This window comes from Mytilus trossulus, chromosome 6, assembly GCF_036588685.1.
Source record: "Mytilus trossulus isolate FHL-02 chromosome 6, PNRI_Mtr1.1.1.hap1, whole genome shotgun sequence".
NCBI classification, from domain to species: domain Eukaryota; kingdom Metazoa; phylum Mollusca; class Bivalvia; order Mytilida; family Mytilidae; genus Mytilus; species Mytilus trossulus.
The window spans coordinates 35,889,702-35,913,149 of record NC_086378.1 but is presented as its reverse complement, the minus strand read 5'-3'; the positions used below and the strand labels follow the sequence as shown (position 1 = coordinate 35,913,149).

Genomic DNA, 23,448 nt, shown 5'->3' with positions numbered 1-23,448 from the left:
TCCTCGATGCTCTTCAAATTTGTACTTGTTTTGCTTTTTGAATACTTCTATTTGATCGTCACTGATGAGTTTTATGTAGACGAAACGCGCGTCTGGCGTGCTAAATTATAAACCTAGTACTTTTGATATTAATTTCTAATGTGACATGCCCAAATGAGACTCAATACCGAAAATCTGCAAAAATTTCCGGAGCACCCGAGATTGCACCGTAGTCGAATTTCGTGTAGCTGTTTTTTTTTTTTTTCTGTTTTCATTTTTATGTCATGATAGTGTCAGTTTCTCTTCGTCGTATGACATTTGATGCTCCCCTTTTTACAATAAAAGGTAGATGCTGGTGTAAGTACTTAATATTTATAGTGGTCATAAAATCTCACCTAAAAATGCTAAAAATGTACATTACATCATTAATAAAAATATCAAAAGGGTTGGGGATCTACAAAATAGTTAATTTACGTTTTCTCGTTGCATAGCCTTACACATTCACAATATTCATATTAAAAGTTTGTTAATCAATTGCTCCAAACATACAATCTTAGTGTCATCTTCTTTTAAGCAGTTTAAATTTCTTTCGTTTTAAATAGGCATACAGTTTCATTATATCCGATATAATAGACAAAATAATTGGTATTAATATTATACAAACTGCAATTAATCCCATGGATTTTGATGATGTTCTATTATCCGGTGCCGAATTAAGTTTCCTCAAATATTTGGAAAACTTCTTATCTATTCGAAGTGTACTTTTTATCAATTGTAATTCGTCGTGTAAAATGATCAGTAATTCTTCCTTAGTAAGATTTGACGAGTCAATATAACTTGTATTGTGTATACATGGACATATACATGACGATGCAGTCGTAATCTCTATTGCTTCTGTGGTTGTTTCTGAAATAAATTCACAAATTGGGTTTTGATAAAAAAAAAAAAAAAAAAAAAAAAAAAAAAAAAAAAAAAAAAAAAACCGTCATATATTGCTTAAATCCACTGGATTTGAACTTTGGTGAATAATTGTCTCGTTGACAATCATACACATCTGCTTTCTGTCAGGAAATAAGATCAACGCTTTCGTTGGAAATTATAATTTTGTTGATACTTACACCACTAGGTTAAAAGCCGAATGGTTATGTTCTTAATTATGTAGTCCAAATAATTATGACGTCTTGAAAGGCTATTATAATTTTTTTCTTTGACGCCTTACATCGACGTCATAATGCTGAAGCCGCCATTTTCGGTTGGACTTTGAGAGCATATTTTGCTCTCAACTTTGAGACTCAATTTAGCCATCAAATTTCCATTGAAGGCTAAAACTTAATGCATATATAAAAATTCTTACCTTTTATGTGTTTGTTTGTGCAAAATATTTCCAATTAATTCCTACAGAAATAATAATAAAAGGAACAATTCCATCCGAGGCGGGAACATGTCGACTGCATTTTTTAAAACGTTTGTCTGATTTCCTTTAAGGAGATTATAAAATAATGTTTACACCAAACTCGGTAAAACCCGAATTTCCGGACCCATTGTTTTCCATTATCCGGAAATTCAGGTCATTGAAAATGTACCAAGTTTGGTTCAAAAATATATTTTATACACCTAAAATGAAGCATCTTTAGGAGAAATCAGCTAAACGTTTTAATAAAGCAATAAGTTCCTTCTCAAAAAGTCCAACTGAATATATGAGTTTGGCGTTATGACGTCGATGTAAGGCGTCAAAGAAAAAAATTATAATAGCCTTTCAAGACGTCATAATTATTTGGACTATTAAATATGGAGATGTTAAAAAATTTCAAACTTTACATCAGAGACTTTATTTTATTTTATTTTTTGTCATAATTGTAGGAAGGAATGTTTGGTGCCCGAGTATATGTTTTACTCCACCATGTTATGCGCCTTTCCAAAGTCAAGAGCCAGCACTTGTTTGGGTTTGTCGCTATATATTTGTTTTTTGTTTATTTTTCTATACATAATTCTGGCCTTATGTTTTACAATTTTCTTTGGGGCCTTTTATATCCTATTATGCGATATGGATATTAATATTTGTTAAAGGACGTAAGTTGACCTGTATATAGTTGCTATCTTCTATGTCAATTAGTCTATTGGTCCCACTGGCAATCATACCCCATTTTCTAATATTTCTAAACAGCATACTTTGAAAGGTTAGTATCGGTGATATTTTTCAGATACTGCTATCTACTATATGCAATATACCTTGTGTATAAAATATCCACTCCCCTGTTGATCCAAATGCAGTATAGAAACCAGAGTTCAGAATTGATAATAATCCACTTTGAAGAGACCAAGTTAGAAATCCAGTATTATTAAAAGTCATTACGCCGGCCCCTAATGTAATAGTTATATTATTCCAAGATATCCAGAATTCCACGAACTCGTTACAATTTAGATATGACCCAGACGATTGAGCGACAGGAGATCCTTGCTTGCTTGTTCTTATAACTGATTTCGAATTACCCCATCCACCGATCACTATTTCGTATAAAGGATCATATTCGGTTTGTCCAGAAATAAGAGCAAAGTGGACATCATTACAAGACTTTACTTTAAAGTTGATAAGTCCATTAATGTTAGTTATGTTCAAACTTGACAAAAGAATATATCGTTGGTTGTTTGGACTGCTGTAAGAAATTTCTCCACCTGAAATCGAACAAAATATTTATGACTACACAATTAATTTTATGAGGAGTCAAGTTGCTTGATTTGACACATAGATGATATGAGGAACTTGGAATGACATATAAAATGAGCTAATCAAACAAAAAACAAACAAAAAACTACATGTGAGTTTGAATATCCTTCTGGTATTATTCATTTCTCTTTTACCACGGAAGTGTCTTGTATTTGTTTTTTTTTAATCGATTTATGTTTTTCGAACGGCGGTATACTGTTGCCTTTACAAAATGTATCTAAACATAAATTTCAGGTTACAAATGTTCGTTAGTATCCAACATTTAGAATTTACAAGAGGGACGAAAGATACCAAAGGGACAGTCAAACTCATAAATCTAAAACAAACTGACAACGCCATGGCTAAAAATGAAAAAGACAAACAGAAAAACAGTAGTACACATGACACAACATAGAAAACTAAAGAATAAACAATGCGAACCCCACCAAAACCTAGGGGTGATTTCAGTTGCTCCGGAAGGGTAAGCAGATCCTGCTCCACATGTGGCACCCGTCGTGTTGCTTATGTGATTACAAATCCGGTAAATAGTCTAATTCGGTAGGTCAAATTCATGAAAGGGAAGGGGATTATAGTTACGACGTAAGGAACATATCCGATATCATTTGTGAAACGGTTATTCCATAACGGTCAACCAACTCGTGATGGCGTCCGTAAAATTTACGAAGGGATGATTTCAACTCTTGGTTTAATAGCTTCCTTGTGAGCAGTAACCCTCTATCAAGAAAATCATGATAGGAAATGCAAGCACGGGAATATCGTATCAATTGGGAGATATATACCCCGTATGCAGGTGCTGCTGGAATGTTGCTACTTAGAAAGGGAAAGTTCACAATTGGAAAGCTGAAATCATCTCTTTTGCCGAAAAGTTTTGTTTTCAACCGACCCTCATTGTCAATTTCTAGATGTAAGTCAAGATATGAAGCCGACTTAACTGTATCTGTAGTATCCGTTATCTCCAATTCGATGGGATAGATGCGTTCCACATAGTCACCAAATTTTGAATTGTTTAGTGAAAGAACGTCATCTATATAGCGGAAAGAAGAGTTAAAGGATATTGCTAACTTCTTATCTTTCTTCCTAAGACGTTCCTGTATGAAGCCAGCCTCATAATGATAAAGAAACAAGTCAGCAAGTAGAGGGGCACAGTTTGTTTCCATTGGGATGCCGACAGTCTGTTGAAAAACACGTCCTCCGAGCGTAACAAATATGTTGTCAATCAAGAAATCAAGCATCTTGATAATATCGGTTTCAGAGAATTTTTTGTTTGAATCAGAGTGATTCTTTACAAAGTAGGATTTATCCCTCCCTAAGACAAGATACTTGTATCTACGTTGGCCATTCATTTTAATGAAGCAAAGTAATACCAACTCTTTCAATTTGTCTTTTAGTTTAGAATGTGGAATACTTGTGTAAAGAGTAGAAAAGTCAAATGTTTTAATACTGTTACAAGATGAAAGAGAGTTAGATTGTATGTACTCTAAAAGATCTTTGGAATTTTTAAGTATCCATATCTGATTCACGCCACCTCTAGAATAGGCAGTTTCACAATAACTTTGAAGCCCGTCTTTGATTGCTGATAAAATAGATGTTAATAATTTAGAAAGAGGTTTCGTGGAGCACTTGGAAGACCCAGCAATATACCGTTGTTTGTAAGGACACTTATGTAGTTAAGTTATCCAATACTGTGATGGAAGATCTAGTTCTTCTTCTTTGGTTGAAATACCAAAGGAACAAATAACAGACCTATTATTATCAAGGATTTCCTCTTTGGTAAGTGTCGTGAGGGTATATGTTGAGTTTCCAAGTGATTTGTCTATACCTAATTCGTTTATCAAGCAATTAATGTAATGACTTTTACAGAGAAAAACGATGTTATTAGGGGCTTTGTCTGCGGGGACAACAACAAATTTATCATGGAGGTCGGATAGGTGTTTAGCAACATTTGGGTCTTTAAAGATTGACGTAGCATGGGCATTGATGGATCCATTCAGTTTCTTAATTCTGATTTGTATTAACGACCTCACTGCCTTACGTCTACGTCTTCCTTCTCGCCCATTGCCTGGCATAATCCTCCACTGAATCCATCCAAATTTTAAAGTTGTATTTCCAATTGATGGATTTAGGCTCACGATATTTCGGACCTTTCGATAACACATTTCGTAGAGAAGTGTTATTTACAATTTTAAGGTCACCGGTAATAACGTGGCCAGCAGGATTATGTGAATTGGGAACTAGCGCAAGTGCAATCAGGAGGTTTAGACTTGAAGTCGTCAATATCGAGATCCTGCAAAACGCGTTTGTAATTGAAAATTTTAGTTGCAATAGGTTTGGTATAGGTATAAGAAATTATTGGTACAGACTGGTCTTTGAAATAAGGAGGTATTTTTGATTGAACTAATTTATGATGAAGGATACTGCCTAGGTTGACGCCATCGAGACCTTTGTTGGCAAAGGAAAGATTTAGAAAAGATCTTTTCTCTTTCTCATCTTTTCCAATGCGAACTGGCTTGAAAAGTCTGTGACTTGCAATATCCGAAATTATAGCTTGAAGTTTGTATTGGTTTAAATGAGGGTTTGTAACAGTGGATTCCAAACATAAATTGAACAGAAAATGAAGTTTTGAAAGGGGTAATGAATAAAGTTTCGTGCGAATGTGATGAATACCTAACGGCTTTTGTATGAATGGCAGCAAGTCATTAATAGAGACATCATGCAGAGAAGGTGATGTATACTAACGATGACCATGACTGCGTCTACGTCGAGGAGTCGAGTTGAAAATATTCATCACATTCACCGAGTTACACGAAGGACTAGATAGAATACATGATACCATCAATTTTGTCATTGAAGCCATACGGTGTTGCAGTTCCCAATTGTCTAATCCAGTAGTCTTCTTTTTGTCTACGGAGAGTCGTTGAACGATTAGGATTGTTAGAGCTATGGTATATCTTTTCGAGATGCGAACTGTCATAGAAACGATGGAATGATCGGGCTGATTGAAATGCTGGTATAGAATGTCGTTAGCATTGAGGTTAATGTCTGATCTATGACCGCACATACGTTTGTTTAGCCTTCCTTTCGTTTCACCGACGTATACCAAGCCGCAAAGGTTGCACTCTAATCCATAGCATGTTAGTATGTCGTTAGTATGTCGTGCATGTCTTAAATGGTTAAACACATGTTCCTTTGTGTCGCTCTTCTAAAATTTTGCTACTTGACAAAATCACCTTTGAATTGCAATGACAAAAAAACACAAAAATACTGAACTCCGCAGAAAATTCAAAACTGAGTCTCTAATCAAATAGCAGAATCAAATGATAAAACACATCAAACGAATGGACAACAACTGACACATTACTGACTTGGTACAGTTCCTGGTTTTATAGCGCTAAACTTTTCATTTGTATGACAGTCGCATCAAATTTCATTATATTTACAACAATGCGTGAACAAAACAGATAAAATAGGTAAAATAGTCAAAGTAGGGTACAGCAGTCATCAGCGTGTCACAATCTCAATTACAACAAAAACTAACATTGAATGGCAATGAGGGTGTATATGATAAAAAATACTTAGGCGATTTTTTGAACAACGATTAAAATATAAATTTCAGTGGTGTAGCTTATTATTAGATAACATCATGCCAAAATGTTAGTTAGTACTTCTATTGGTCTGAAAACGTTGATTTTCTGTAACGTTGTGCTTCATTTCAATGACAACCTCTCGCAAGTACCTTATAGACGCGCTCCAATCCGTACGTGTTCTATTTTTTTTTTATTAGAATCAAATCAATTCTTTAGTGTCATATGTTGTATGCTCATTTACCATGATAAGGAAATAAAACGTTTTTTACCTTTCTAACCCCTCATTTAAAAATATGTACAAATAGCATATGACCTTGTTAAAATGAGCTTATAGTATGACATGAAATAATTCTTCCTAAGATAATTGACATTTGTGTTACAATACATGAGCTACAGCGACTTATACTAAATTCAATGAAAAACACGCTTCAAAGTCATCAAATTCATTGATGCGATATCTGTGTTGAAGATGGCATAGGATATATTTTCTAATGTACAATCTAGTCCTGTTGTCTTCTTTTGAGACCTCCACTAATGAGAGTCATCAACAAAAAGTGTACTTCCATTAGAAACACTTTGGGTACAGCTAGTTTAAAAGTTGCAGACTATGTTTACCCTCCAACATCATCTGATTTCACCAAAAATGTTAAGTGTTGTTTTTGTGTTGCTAAGTCTTTAGTTTTCAATGAATTGTTTTGTTTACTTGTCTGTCTAGGTGGTTTTTGCTATTGCGTTGTCAGTTAATCCCGACGAGTTTTGAATGTTTCCTGCCACTTTATTTTTAGAAAAAGGAGTATCCTTGTTTTTTATAAGTATTTTAAAAAATAAGGTTAATGTAAATACAGAATATTCTAAGATCACCCTGTTTTCTAATAAAAAAATGAAGTGTGACTTCATAGTCAAAATTACAACGTTGTTTCTATATAAAGACGACTCATGCCTTTTTTTTTTAGGTCAAAACAAATTTCCACAACTGCACAAAACATTCATACGTACAGCTGATGTTAAGGTAACAATAAAAACTCATCTCTATGACTTGATGACCTTTTTGTAGCAGGTATTCATGCTTTGCTATATATAAGTGGTTCTTTTGTCTATGTAGTAAACCGATTAAATATATTACAATTGTGAATTCAATTTCGTTTTTAATTATTCATTGATTTATCGACATCTCATTAATTTCTATGAACATTTATCTCCAGAAATCATATCGGTTATTATATATAACAAATATGCCAGTGAATTGATTGTAAAACAAAATACTGGAAAGCCCTTGCTAATGAAGTTAGACAATGCTTGATTTTCCTCTTATTGTTGTCATATTGAATATGTTCTTGAAATCGCATGCCAACATTAAATATGCTTTGAACAGACTCGGATTTATTTCTTATATAAAGTGACATGCGTGTTTCATAAATACAACGGTGTGCTGTGCATTTTAATTTATAATATTAAATACAAATAATATTGACACTATTTGAAAAAAAAGTATATACATAAACAAAAGATAGATATTAATTCTCTGTCTTTTTCTCGAGCTACATCAATTTATAACTATTATAAATATCTAAACACATTAATTTTCTCAACACAACACACTGCAAATGTTGAATAATTACAAAGACTATGTATTCAAAGGTTAGAAGGTTTTTAGAAAACTATTCAAAACATCATTGACTTAATATCTACCTTTAAAACCGGTATAACAAACCCATGAGTCAAATTGAAAATATTTAAGACAAGAATCAAATTACCATGTGATTAACAAAATAAAACGATCAAGATTGTATAATAAGTTACATGGTGTGTTATTGGCCTATATGCGAGATATATGGTGTCAGTAAATTTCTTATGGGGTGATAGCGAAGCTCAAATCCCCATATGGAATTTACTGACCCGTGTATCTTGTATGAGGTCACTAGCACACCATGTAACGACTGTCTTCTGTGAGATTTTGACTAGCGGCCTATCAAAGAGATCAAGTCTTCAATACTTAGTATTAAGATCCTACTTCCATGTGTCTATACAGAAAACAAATGCCAACAATAGCAAACTTTAAGTAGGGGCATTAAAGCCTAGTTTTGGCCTAAGAAAATAAAATGTTTGATAACCATTTCAAATTGGCACATAATGTTTAAAAATGCATCGGGTCAAGAAATATCAATGAAAAACATAAAGATTTTTATCTGATGTCGTCACAATTACGTCATGATATGTACTGTTTTCACAAAAACGATTAAAAACAAGTGAAACTGCGAACTACTGCTCACTGATGATACCCCGCCGCAAGTGGATAATAATAATAGTGTAAAAATATGCAAGTGTTCGGTAAACAGGAAGTTGTCGAGTGATGAATCTGAAAACGCATCACACGGTATAGCTGACTTATATAAATCCTTTTTTTAAAGCGGGGGTATAAATACAGAATGAATGCAGTTTTCTATCTTTATTTCCGTTGTGGAGACATCCTGCGCAGCCAAGAAACAACAAAATAATTAAACTTTAGATTTATTATAACTATTGGCATAATCTCTCCAAATATAAAGTTGTTTCCTGGGTGCGCACATACTTTTCAAGCTAAAATGAACTTAAAATTTGATGAAAAAAACAAGAAAATCACGAAATTTAAAATAATATGCAAATTAAGTCATGATTTTTTGCCATGATATCTTTTTCGATGTCAACTTTCTTTTGTTTTTCTTAGTACCTTATACCCTAGTTAAGTTTTCAGTTATTTAAGAATATGTATGATAACTTTTAAATTTGCAGTATTTTTGGGGCCAAATAAGGGCATTATTGCTCCTACTCCTTTGTTTTACAAATTGATTACAGTCATTCATGACATGTATTCTAACTACTTCGTCTGTAGGATCCTTTCATATTTTTTAGGGAAAGTTACCCCATTATTCAATTATTATGTCTACCGATATTTTGTTTGGAAATTAGTGCATCCATTCGTTTGATGTGTTTGAGTATTTAAGTTTGTCGTTTAATAAGGGACTTTCCGTTTTGAATTTTCCTCAAAATGTTTAGGTAATTTTACTTTTGAATGTATAGTATAATAAAGTAAGCATAATTTATAAAAGAGGGACGAAAGACACCAAAGGGACAGTCAAACTCGTAAATCTAAAACAAACTGACAATTTATAATATAGATTAGACCGTTGGCTTTCCAATTTGAATAGTAATACATTTATAATTTTAGGGCCCTTTATAGAAATTAATGAGATGTCGATAGATTAATGAATAATTAAAAACGAAATTGAATTCAGAATTGTAATATATAGGTCAGAAGCCTCTTGCCTTTTATAGTCTTGTATGATTTCTAATTTTAGTTTCTTGTGTATAATTCGGTGTTTAGTATGGCGTCCATTATCACGGAACTAGTAAACATATTTTAAGGGGTCAGATGAAGGACGCTTCCGGGTGCAAGAGTTTCTCGCTATATTGAAGTATGATTATAAGTCATCACACCACCTTGCCAAAGTCCATTTAATTTTACGTACAAGTTGGTAATTTTTTTTACCAGGAATGAATAAATACTTTCTTAAAGGTTCTTGTAAAATATTTTTGGAGCGTTCCGGTCCTGATGAACGTAATTCCGACATGCATTGTAAATGGTACATTAATCGAATATGAAAACTTATTTACTTGCAAATGTATACATGTGAATATGACACTTTTTTACTTTACTTACAACACTAGTAATTGAATTAATTAAAATGAAAATTCATTTACGACAGGAGCTAAGACTTGTTTGTCTTATTTTTTACTATACTTAAAGCAAGATTTCAAGACATTTTTAATAGTTTTCACTCACCAAATATTTCATACTGCAAATATGTAAATAATATAAGTCCATTTCTAATAGTACGACTCTCCAACATGATTGCATTAGTCCTGCACAAATCAAAAATAATACTATCATAGCAGGCTGTTGAAGTAATGGATATTGAACTAATTTGTAATCTCCGCTGTAGGAAAAACCTATTCAGCCAATCAATATAAAAATTTGTATGCGTACTAATAGATAAGAATGTTAAGGCGTTTAAAATCAGATACTTCGAAAAAAGATTAAACCTATTCATCGAATTCGATTCTTTTAACCTGCATAAAATAAAACAAAGAGTATGTCCAATAAAAGCTTTAAGTTTATTTTGGGTTTATTTTCTACTTTCTCACTAGTTTTACCACAAAATAAAATAGACATTTGTAATAAAATAAATAATAAACATTAACATAAGACAATGCATGTACCAAGTCATGAATATGACAGTTGTTATTCATACGTTTGATGTGTTTGAGCTATTGATATTGCCATTTGATTAGAGACTTTAATTTTTGAATTATCCTTGGAGTTCAACAATTTTGTGATTTTAATTTTTATTTAAAGAATGATGATTAAGTACATATTTACATCATACTGTTATTCAATAAAATACGAAAAAATACCAATTAATTATATAAACAACTGTTCCTCCTTGTAACAATAGTATATCAGTTTTGACAACAATATCATGTATAGTGCTATTATCGAAAAGATAGAAATATATGCATTTGAAATTTTCAAACACTCAGAAAAAATTATCATAGTCTTCCAGTTTTATTTTCATTATGGGCAAATAAAGATACGTCTTGAAAGGATATACACGTATGTAAATTATTGCGATCGTACATTATTTTCAGTCAAAATTTTAAATATTATAATTCCATATTGTTACACATGACTGTGTTCTGGAATTAAACAAATTGAAGAAAAAAACATATATTTTAAAATTTAGTCCACATTAATTGTTACACGATAATCTTGCAACTCATCAGTGTCATTCCTTAGATAGTCTGTCATTGTAGCCACTAATATTGTTTTGTTACGCCACAGCTATCTCGGATAACAATTGTTTGACTGACAAGTTCCTATTGACACCAATAGTCTGTTTACTTTGACTAATGACTTACCTACAACATACGTGTACAATGTTTTACAGTTATTTGGACATTACATATTAATGATTTTTACAGGGTTTTTTTTGTACGATATAAATACCAATTGTGGTAACCCGCTAGATAAATATGGTTTAACGGTTAAATAAACATATATGATAACCAATACAAAAAATATTTTTTTATATTTATATAAATATATAATTGTGTTTTAAAACATATAGCCAGTGGATGCTGGTTTCATAATGACGATGGAGTTCTAAATCACTTATAAATCATCAGGTACGCTCTCACAGTTTAAACATCCTAAGCGCATTTTACTTTTTACTATTTATTTTGAATTTTAAGCTACAGTAAGCACTTTGATTACACATGGTAAAAATGAAGTTTCTCAATTCCTAACCGATAAAAACAATTTATGCAAAACGGGTTTTTTTCACTATCACTTAGTCACAGCCGTTACATGTTTACTTATACCAAGCTCTGTATTATACAGCAAACTAAAAACAACTATTATAAAAGTGGGAGGTTCAGCTAGCTACAAACAAGATTTAGCACACGCAGTTCTTTTTAAATGTATGTAACAAGTCAAGAGCATGATAGTTGTACGCTATTAGTTGCGTTGGTAAAAGTAGTCGAATGTTAAATTTGGTCTGGTTTTATGGTCCTACATTTCAATTATCCTACGAGTTCGTATCAAATGCTAATATTTTTTTGTATACCGTGCGCTTAAATAATTTAAATGTATTAGTTCATACACTACACAATTGATTAAATTTCAATCCTGTTATCTACGACGAGTTCATTTTCAACCACCGGGTCGATGCCACTGCTTGCGGAGGTTTTTTTCCCCGAGGGTTTCACCAGCCAGTAGTCAGCACTTCTATGTTGACATGAATTGCCATTGATTTGGTCATACTTATTAATTAACTGATTTTTTTTTAAAACTATGCTTTTTCTACCGTAGGAATAGATTACCTTAGCTGAATTTTGCAAAACTTGGTCTTGAGCTGCCTACTTTATTTGGCCTTTAAAAAAATCGAGCTTCACTGGTGAGACTTTTGTAGACGAAACGCGCGTCTGACACAATTATACAATTTCAATCCTGGTATATATGGTGAGTTTATTTATATATAAATATATTGTTAATTCATTTTTACACTTTTAGTTTGCATTGTTGGGGAGATCGATTAAGTCATTTTTATGAAGCAACATTCCAGCAACGCCAGAATACGGAGTATATAGTTATAGATAGGGTTTGCTGCTTACAGTGAGGCTATTAAAACAAAAATTCCAAGTGGTTAAGTTGAAATCATCTATTTTTACGTTTTTTAAAATCCATCACGATTGGATTGAACGTTATTGAATATCCGTTTCACAGATGATAATTGAAATTATCATATACTTAGCATCGACATATAGCTTTTGTATATGTGTAATGAGCGAAAGTACACAAGCCATAATTTCCCACCTTGGCTGATAACCCATATCAGGGTATCTCGTGCACAAAACCCATAACAGTGCCTCTCGTGCAAGTTACTTCTGATCTTTCCAGAACCTTTGTTTCTCTTCCATTGTGATATTTTTCATGACGACGTCAAAACTAACGGGAACTTTTGTGGGGATAGTTTAGTACTTGCTATAAAATGCCATTGACAATTATGGATCATTTTATGGTACAACAAACCTGAAGTAATAGTGATCATAAAACTCTTTCAAAAGGAAAGTAACATAAATAAATATGGAAGTGATGTCAGTATTGGGCAATTGTAGTGTATTTGTCTGATTCATAATTGAACTTTTCTATAATTAGTTTTTGACTGTTTTAGTTATTTTATTTGTTAATTTGCCAGACATAAAACAATTGTCGGAAGTATATGATTAAGAGATTAATACGTGGCCTTTTCCATATCCGTCCAGGTATCATCCCTCGACCCATATCACCACCTCGACTACGTATCGGGCTGATATGGGGCGGGGTCTCGGAATAATACCCGGGCCGATATAGAAAAGGCCATGTATTAATCTCTATGTTACAGATATTTTCCTGGTGTCGTAACTATAATTACGTCCCTTTTTCCCATAACGTGACCTACCAAATTAGACGTAATACCAGGTTTATACTGTCATAAGCAACATGACGGGGGCTACCAGCGATTACCCCAAGTTTTGTTTGGGGTTCGTGTTGATCTTTTTATATTGTGTTTTAAATACCATTGTTTGCCTCTCTAGTGTCTTTCACTCTTATCAATAACATATTAATATTATATTTCCTTTTATATTATGTACATTGGTTTTATTATCTTACCTGTATAACAAATAATATCACATTATATAATTGACTTTAGATTAAAACAATGCTCTTTTCAAGAAAAGTGAATTAAAACATCCAATTAGATGCAATGCAAAAGGGTCAAATATGAATGTATCATACATATCAAACAATGTAGATGCAAATTAAAAAGAGTATTAGAAGAAAATTTTGAAGATCACAGAATATGTTTACCTACTAAAAGACTTGCCTACCTCTGAAATATAGTTGAAAAATATCACACAAAAAAGGAGAGAGCCAAGAAACCAAAACATGATATATGTGCAGGGAGTTATTTTTCTTCTTCTCGAAAACCCTGGAACGTAATTCGACAAGTACAACCGACTGGTTCAGCTGATGGCGATGTTTAAACAGTATTTCATTATTGACTTTTCTCAGTTGGATCTTTTTGCATATACAATTTTGTGGTGTAAATTCCTACTGATTTAAACGAGTTAAGCTACATTATAAAATTTTAAGAACAACAAAACATATTCATGTGAAATGAATTGGTGAAACTTTACTGCTTTACTTCTTTCAGGCATCGGGCCGCGATTTTGATGAGCTATTAACGGTATTTCAAACACGTCTTTTGAGTATCATCATATTAAGTATACAGCTTAAAACTTTCGAAATTATTCGTTCTTGAAATCCTTTATTTTTGTCAATAGAATTATTGATAAGGGTTAAGTTTTATTGTTAATAATTATTCATAGCGAATGGGCATTTTGTCGTGTTAAGCCTACTAAGATGTTTATGATATCAGAGAACATAAAGACATGTTGTCATATCAGCATGTTGAGCACCCTAGTCTTAATAACAATAACTACTACTAGTGTTCAAGACTATATAACATAGTTTCGTTTTCCTTCGACCTGTACTAGATATGGTATTTTATTCCGTTACTTTTCTGTCATTATTATAATCGTACGTTTTGTGTTTAACATTTTATATTATCTGTTGAGCGAGATGAAAAGTATCTAGAAACCTAAAAACGTAGTTTTCCATTAATAATTGAGTTAAAGCAAATCAAATTATAAAAAATTTACCATTTGCAAATCAATATTAAAAATTAAAACAACTGAAAGTGAACTTTTGACATTTTAAATAAGGAATTAACGTCTTTCATTGCTCGAGTATACAATCTTTCTAAGTGCATGTAATTATGGTTTTGAATGAGTAGATCATAAAGATAATTGTATAAGATTGTTATCAACAATCAGTTGTGTACATTCCCACATTATAATCAAATAAGAGCATTAAAATTTAATTGAAAACTGATAATATTCGAAAGGTCCATGAAAAACAAATTTAATTCCAATTAGCAAAAATCTTATAACAGCTATAAAAAGTTAACATTTGGATGTTCCAAGGTTAAGATTAACGTGAGTGTAATAGTGTGATAATAAACAATACAGAAGGAGTTGTATTAAGATGTTTGTTAAAATGGTTCGAACAGATAAGTAAGCTAATAAAATCTCAATTGAAAAGATCAGGTATTTTTTTCTAAAAGGGTACCAATATTGAAAAATACAATACAAAAAGGGCTTTTCGTACTCAGCATATATTCATGTTTGAAAGAACGAACATACATTTGATCATTGCGCTTTATACCAGAGACCCTTTAGATGAACAAGAACCATGTTAAAAGCCACATTTTTTATAAGTACATTAATACATAAATACACATTTGATAGAGAGAAAAAAAAAGGACGTCACAAACGAAGAGACGTATAAGATATTTAAAACAAAACACTCATCAAAAATACCTAGCTTATAATTGGTACGCTGGACTAGATTTATTGTTAACAAATGAATCATGGCTGACGCTCAATTCAAAATGTTAAAAGACGAACGAAATTACAAAGTTATAGAGCGTCAAAGAACTAAAATTCCGGGAGGATTGGCTTAATGCTGTTATGGCAATCTATTTTAAAACGAAAATCGAAACGATCTATTCAAGCTTCAACCTTTACGTTTTAGAAAAGGATTAAATGCCTACAATTTCAGTACCCAAGTGCAAGATGGATTTCAAAATGTCTTTGAAATAGAGTTATCAATATCGATAAGTGCATAGAATGGCGTTTTGAACGGTAGAGAACAATAAGTTTTTCTGGTTTAATGTCATCGTCAACAATATGCAGAGACAATCTAATGGCAGAAGCATTAAAATTAACTGATAAGTTTTGACATTTGACATTCCATGGATTATTTTTTTTAAACCATCCGATTTATAGGAAAAATGATTTACCAGAAAATTGATAATTGTCATTTGAATGCTTCAAGGTAATGCAACAAGGTATACTAAATTATATTTATGAAGTCTTTGTACTAAGTTTACAATCATATATTTTTAAATCATAATACAATGTCATTAAAAAAAGATCAGGCAATAGTAGTACTAGGATACAATACTGTTATGAATTGTTCACTTTTAAAAAGTGTAAATTAGATGTTCTGGGGAGATTATTGTTTCAATTATATTTTAACTCTCGTCATCTGTGGTAAAAAAAAGTCATTAGTTTTTAAGCTTTTGTTTTGTCATGAAGTTCAGTATAATGAATCCGATTTCAACACTTTAAGCATGGGTTAACAAGTTTATCAAGGTTTGTTTATATTCAACTCTCTACACTGAATTTATTAGTTTGTCTATAATAATGATATTTCCCTGGCGAGCTTAATTGACCAAAATGGACCTTAGGACGAAAGCCAAATAATAACTGATAGTTACTTCAATTATGAACGTTAAACAATACCAAAATGATTAGTATAAATTCATACAGTCTACATTACTTTCATTATTTATAATGTTTCTGAACGTATTCAAAATGAATACATACTTTCTTAAATTAGCGTATTTGATAACGTATTCAATAGACGGTTAATGATATCTGATGTACTTAATTTATGGTACATTATTTGTTGTGTCATGAATCACGTGGATGTAGGACCATTTACGCTGTTAGTCCTTGCATTAAATAAGTAATGAATTCTGTGGCACACTTCTCAATAAGATCTTCATACATGTAGATACATTGTACCTGATTTAAATTGTATGTAGGTATTACTTAAGGTAAAAATGGATACTAGTTGTAAAACAAAGGAGTTTTAACACAATAGAAAATCATGGCAGAAAAGAAAGATAGTGGATATTCATGGATGATTTTGGTCGGTACGTTTTTATAAGTATATATAATTGTATAAAAAAGTATATCAGATTCAAAAGTGGTATACTAGTGTAGCGTGGTATACTACTGTAGCTTTATAGATATATACGTACGAAATATATATAAAAAGAGATGTGGTATGCTTATCAATGATACACAATCCAACAAAAGACAATCTATTCAGATATATTGTAACTCGCTTACTTGTTTCTTGTAGGCAGTACTAACTGATATATATTTATATTGTTATTTAATCTTAATATAATTGTTATCATTTATCAGCGAAAGATTTGTGGCAATTAAACCTAACAAAGATAAAATAGAACAGAAACTCCTAAGTAAAAGTAAAATCACAAAAATACTGAACTCCGAGACAAATTCCAAATGGAAAGTCTCTAGTCAAATGGAAGAATCAATTGCTCAAACACATCAAATAAATGGACAAAAACAGTGATAAGGTATCATTTTAATGACATCAAAAAAGACACAATTAATATTTAATTCCAAATTTATCAATCCAAAACATCTTCAGAAAGTCTTACTGCATTTAGAAAATTTGAGGTAATGTCACTTTTCCTGTCTTATAAAACAAATTGAAAGACAAGAGAATAATGATAGAAAAAAACTACTTGTCAACGTACAGTCTTCGTACCGCTAATGACATTTAGGGATACACAGCTATGACAGACGGCAAACAACTACAAATAGCACGCTATGGGCTTCTTTCTTGTAACAGACACAAGCATATTCAATGTAGCGGGTTAGATAACGGCAACAGTAGTATACCGCTGTTCAAACGTCATAATTCGATTCGGAGAAAAATAAATCCGTATAACACACTTAAACTGAGAGGAACACATAGACTATAAGACGAAAACAACGGAACATTTTCTTGAATAAGTGTGTTAGTATTCCAAACTAGCTTGTTACATTTTTGATCAATTAAAGAAGTAATTAGTAATTGATTGTGAATAAATAAATTTTAAATGCACAACACGAAGAATGTCTTCTTTTGTCATTTTCAATACCTTAATTGTTTTTGTGTTTATCTTTAACATTAAGTGATTGCATTTTTTACCTTTTTAACTGTATTACTTTTCTATTCCTGTCAATGTTTCGAAACATTTATTTTGTTAACATAAATATTGCTTTTAAACCTCAGATTTGGTCACAGTAAGTTTGCTTCAAGCAAGTGTAAAAATTGTGGCGTTAATCTATTGTTTTTGCATAAATGTATTATATTTAATTGAAATGATTGAAGACTATATATGGATTCAATTATGCTTTAAGCAATTTTTGCAACAGACTAAATAATGAAAATGGTTTTAAACTGAATCTAGTGTACTTACCTTCAATAACAGCAATCAATGTTTGAAATGTCTTTATCTTTGTCCAAGCAATCATGCGGATCGTATCTAAACATTGATGGCGTGATATCCATATAACATATGTATAAGACTATTATGGCAGTTTTTTTTTTTACAGATTTCCGCTGATTTAAGAAGTTTGAAGCCCCGTTTCAAACCAATTTGACAAAATACAAAAATATAAATACTAATCCCTATCAGACTATTGTCTTATACACATTTAGAAGATAACATTTAATTGATTGGTTTGGTTTTTGTTTGTCGAATTAAAGTGACCCAGATTGTTGCTTTATAATAACATTAAGTTACACCACAAATGAATACGGATGCAATGCAAAGAGCACAACTTTGCGAGCACATACGTCATCAACTTTATAACATCTGAATACTATTAAGTCATCCAAATTATAGCCATTTCTTTAAATTTTGATTGATATTGACTCATTGATAATTAACTTTTTCCCACTTTTCCTTATTCTCATATTAAAGAAGCTAATGTTTTGATTGCAGGATCGAGTATTAATTATTTCATATCAGTAGGAGTAATGAAGCTGTTCGGAATGCTTTATTCAGAGCTACTAGAAACATATGACAGCGCAGCAGGAAGTACTGCATTCATAAATAGTCTACAGATATTTATTATGGCAGCTGTCAGTAAGTTAATGTAGAATTGTTCAAATCACAAACACACACAAATATACACACGCATACGTTGAAAGTTGAAAAAGTCATGTAAATTCTTAGATATAATGTATATCAATTCAGATGATAAAATAAGAAGTTAATAGTACCTTGTAAGTCCATCTTCAACTAATTAGATCGTTTTACCTTGAATTGGCAGTGTCTTACTCTACTAACGAAATCATAGATCTATATTCAATTACATTGAATGGATTTCGTCTAGATAACATAATATTTTCAAGACCATTCCAAAGATTAAACGTTTTTATAACTTTTTTTTTCTGTTCCAGGTCCACTGGCCGGACTTATGAGTACGACGTATTCATTCCGTGTTGTCACCTTTACTGGTAGTATTATTGTTGGTTTAGGGATTACCATCAGTGGTTTGACAACAAATCCGCAGATGTTATACCTCACCTACGGTGTAATTGCAGGTATATGAAATGAATAGATGTCAGAAGACGAGTTTGCAGAAATAATAGCTTATTATATGAATACAATGTAATAGACCTTGACAGAATAGATAGAACATATGTTGATCTTTATTTATTTTCACTGGTAATTGTGTAACAACATACCAAAGCCCTTCTTTTATTTCTTTATTTCTACACTCTAACAGAAAATAACATTTAAGCTGCAGCTTTAAAATGTCAAAATTTCTGTTGTAGTTATATAAGTTTGTCCGGAAGGGTAAATTAATGTTGGCTCACATGTATCTTTCAACATATTGATAATAAAGCAAAGCCGATGAAGAAAAGTTCGGTGCATATACTAGTGTTGTTTATAATGATCGTAAATTTAGATACAAACAGGACAAATTTACTACATTATACATACCAGCTCTTCTTCCCAAAAAATTAAACAATCCAAATGGAAACCAGCATATATAATTTAATATGTGTATTAACGTACAAATATCATAGTCAACCAGTATCAATTTTGACAATGGTTTTGCAAAATTAACATATCTTGCGCAATACATGGTATCGTAGGCGCCTACAAAATATAGCTAAGTAAAATATTAGGATCAAACGTGAACATGGGTATGTAAAGATTTAAATTGTTTATTTTATAGGGATTGGCTTTGGATTTGTTTACTCGCCATCAGTGACAATCGTCAACTATTATTTCTACAAAAAGAAAGCTTTGGCCAATGGTATAGTTGGAGCTGCAAGTGGCGTGTCTACAATAGTTCTTCCTGTTTTGTACAGAACTGTATTTGATGTATACGGATTACATGGAGGTTTAATTGTTCTTGGAGGTTTTTGTCTTAATCTTTGTGTTGGCAGTGTTATATTCAAACAGCCTGAATTATTTTTAAAAGTAAACAACACAAGTGTGCATAATTCTAAAAACTTTACAACGTCAGACGGTATTTTAAGTAAAACAACGAGTTGTTTCTTTGACTCAATTAAAATTTTCAAATCAATATTAAAAAGTCGAACATTTATATTCTATGCATTTGCCTTTTCATTTGCGATTCTTGGATATGTTGGGAATTTTGTTATTATTCCACCACATTTACGATCACGAGGTGTTGAAAATTCAGACATAGTTAAAATATTAACAACTTCCGGTGTTGGTGAGCTGACTGGTAGAATTCTTGTTGGTTTGATAATAGACAAGAAATACGTCAAGCCGGAAATTCTGTTCACCGGAAGTATGATAGTTAGTGGCATATTTTGTATTGTTTTCCCGTTTTTTGATGCAGTTTGGATGAACTATTTCTATTGTATATATTTTGGATTAGTCCCTGGATCGGTCGTTACGTTGATGCCATTAATGATTATATCAGCAACAAATTTACAAGTTCTGACACCTGCTTTTGCACTTTCACTTTTATTAAACGACACATTTTGCCTACTTGGATTCCCTTTGTGTGGTAAGTGTACTATATGTCGCTTAAAATTTAAGTATTTTTTTCTAAGATGCAATAATGCATAATTTATAAATAAGACAATTTTCAAAAAATATTATTGGTTGAATTCTTTTCTTCGTCCTACAATTGGACTCACAATGCGCCAATGGTCAAGAAGTTTATGCTATATGTGATATGTTCTAGATAAATAAACTATCAAGTCCAAACGGACTAAGCACGCTAACAGTTGATCGTGGTACAATATATTTTGACCAGATCATATTAAATAAACTGAGCAAGAGGTTCGAGAGACAATTTTTAAACCATGGACTCTACACCTGGTAATTTTTTGAAAAGTCGCCTACTCTGTGGTATGACATCCTGTACTCTGTCAAGTAATAGCAACTGAAGCTGAACAGCAAAACCATCTACAGAATACATAAAAAAAATTACCCGACGATTGTAAGCTTGGTGTTTATCTCTCTAATTTGCTCTTACATGACCGAGTACGAGTATTTTCTACCACATATTAGGTAACCTGTCAAAAATATATACTCCGAAGTCAATAGTCGATAAAATATAAAATTATCTTGAAAAAAATAACGCTGCCAAAAGCGAAAATTACTTGCACAGTTATACTTGGTGGATTAATACTTTTTTCCTTGAATATGATGCACGTGTGCCACTGTAGATTTTGCTCATTAAAAAGAATATGTCACAGTGATAACTTGTTCCATACAATCCCTGTTTTGCAACGCCTTTCCAAAATGCCTTTAAAAAGTCAGGAAATTTAATATGCCAGTTGTTGTCCATTCGTTTGCTGTGTTTTATCTTTTGATTAGGCTTTTCGTTTTGAATTTTCTTCGGAGTTCAGTATTTTTGTGATTTTAATTTTTTTTCTGTAGCATTGGTAAATATTTAAAAACAAAATGAATAACAGTTGGTGATATTTTTTTATTTAATCAACAAACATACAAAAAATTTTGTAATATAAATCCTAGCTTGAAAAAATGACAAATTTATACATTGCTTGCTAGTCAAATAACATTGTATATTTAATACAAATGGAACATAAATGCGTGAATTGATGAAGCTTATTCTGATATTGGATGCTCGCTCTTATTACCTTTCTATAAAGTTATCGACTTTTAAAACTAAACCATAAAATGGAGATAAAGAACGGTTTTAAATTACATGTGATGATATCCCTTTTAAGCATACATTGCAATTACAGTAGGAAGTGCTATTCCGAAAAAATCGAAACTTAGCTAAGATTGCGATTTTTATCCTACATCCTGCACATCTATACTATTTACTAACATTTTGGCATGACACAGTCATTTTGACTGATATGGTTGGTTGTTTCTGATTGTTGGAGGCCGTATAGTGGCCATTTCTGCTTACTGTCACTTAATGATTACTCTTGTGGGTATGTGTGTCAATGGCAATCACCTTTCTCTCTCTATTTTTTATTGCATACATGATATCAGATTAGGTATTTAGTGAAATGATTTGACTTTTGCAATGTTTGTGTGGCAAAAAGTGTTGAATCCTTCGAATGGGATTGAAGACAAACTTTAATAATCGGATCTCTACGATTTCGGTGAATACAAATCAAGTAGATGCAAATTATTTAATACTTTCAAAAGCGTACACAAAATGATTGTGATTCATTTAAAACTTCATAAACAATGGAAATGCAACCAACGACGTAAAGATAGCTGGAGTGTCATCCTCCATATTGGATTTTTAATAAGCAGATAATAATTGGTATATTTCATTAACGAAATGTGCAAATTTTGAGAGTAACTATGTTATTCATGGACATAGAATGTGTTGTGAATATAACCTTTTAATTATTTACACTACTATATAGTTTTCCATTTTTACAGGTTGGTTAGAAGACATGACAGGAACATGGGACGCGTCATTTTATTTTCTTGGAGGCTCACAAGTGATGGCTGCTGTGTTTGCTTATACTGGTTTCTCATACTACTCAAAACACCAAAATAAGAAATCACACAATCCAGGAGATTTAATACTTTCGTCAGATGACGAAAAAGAGAGCATTCCCATGATAGAATAATCGAATGGAATGCTCTTATATAATTTTCTCCTCGCCAGAAGTCGTATAATTAAACTTATCATAGATTCCAGGATTGAAATTTATTACTGCACCAGACGCGTGTTTCGTCTACAAAAGACTCATCAGTTACGCTCGAATAAAACAATGTGAATAAGTCCAAATAAATACAAAGTTGAAGAGCATTGAGAAACAAAAACTTCTTAAAGTTTTGCCAAATACATCTAATGTTATCTATTCCTAAATAATAAAAAGCCTTTGTATTTCAATAATTCAAAGTTTAGTAACCAGTTAATGTATAATTATGACCATTTCAATAATGATTCTTGTCAAGACAGAAGTGCTGACTACTGGGCTGGTGAAACCCTCGGGGAATAATACTCCACCAGCCTCTTTCTTTAAGGTGGTACCCAACACTTTCACTAAAATTAATTTGGCTCGTTTAATTTTCATAAAATTTTGACAATGTATTAACTTTGACCCTTTAACAAAAATATAAAAATTTCAAAAATTTTGAACCAACCGTTTTGTCAGAAAAATTACACTGGTTATATAGCAGTTTGGCAAACATCAATTTTAATCATTGAGAAGCTTAATATTTCCTTTACAACACAACGTAATTAAAACGTTTAGCTGACTTTACAGAGTTATCTCCCTTAAGTGTTAGGTACCACCTTAAGAAGCTCTTTTTTTTACAGAATGTTATAATGTCAGAGCATTATTCATGAGTTAGTAAATAAAACCTTAATGAT

At 31.8% G+C, this 23,448-nt stretch overlaps 2 protein-coding genes across 2 annotated transcripts; one reads left to right on the top strand and one right to left on the bottom strand.

Moving 5' to 3' along the window:
- Positions 1 to 459: 459 nt before the first annotated feature.
- On the bottom strand, positions 460 to 10,199 carry LOC134723398 (C3 and PZP-like alpha-2-macroglobulin domain-containing protein 8). The gene is made up of 3 exons (XM_063587014.1): positions 10,109 to 10,199; positions 2,209 to 2,652; positions 460 to 885 (listed from the first exon to the last, which is right to left on the bottom strand). Exons 1-3 carry the CDS (start codon positions 10,173 to 10,175, stop codon positions 539 to 541), a joined length of 858 nt encoding a protein of 285 aa, XP_063443084.1. The 5' UTR covers positions 10,176 to 10,199; the 3' UTR covers positions 460 to 538.
- Positions 10,200 to 16,666: 6,467 nt separating this feature from the next.
- On the top strand, positions 16,667 to 22,699 carry LOC134722689 (monocarboxylate transporter 12-like). Its single transcript, XM_063586310.1, has 5 exons — positions 16,667 to 16,712; positions 18,585 to 18,728; positions 19,046 to 19,189; positions 19,831 to 20,637; positions 22,506 to 22,699. Exons 1-5 carry the CDS (start codon positions 16,667 to 16,669, stop codon positions 22,697 to 22,699), a joined length of 1,335 nt encoding a protein of 444 aa, XP_063442380.1.
- Positions 22,700 to 23,448: the final 749 nt, after the last annotated feature.

What these genes read in the sequence shown, in the direction of transcription:
- LOC134723398 (XM_063587014.1), bottom strand. Translation starts at nt 10,175, where the DNA reads ATGTTGGAGAGTCGTACTATTAGAAATGGACTTATATTATTTACATAT. An exon ending in TTTGCAGTATGAAATATTTG is followed by an intron (nt 2,653 to 10,108) that starts GTGAGTGAAAAC and finishes GTTCGATTTCAG; the next exon opens with GTGGAGAAATTTCTTACAGC. An exon ending in GTGGATATTTTATACACAAG is followed by an intron (nt 886 to 2,208) that starts GTATATTGCATA and finishes AATTTATTTCAG; the next exon opens with AAACAACCACAGAAGCAATA.
- LOC134722689 (XM_063586310.1), top strand. Translation starts at nt 16,667, where the DNA reads ATGGCAGAAAAGAAAGATAGTGGATATTCATGGATGATTTTGGTCG. An exon ending in TTCATGGATGATTTTGGTCG is followed by an intron (nt 16,713 to 18,584) that starts GTACGTTTTTAT and finishes TTTTGATTGCAG; the next exon opens with GATCGAGTATTAATTATTTC. An exon ending in ACTTGGATTCCCTTTGTGTG is followed by an intron (nt 20,638 to 22,505) that starts GTAAGTGTACTA and finishes CCATTTTTACAG; the next exon opens with GTTGGTTAGAAGACATGACA.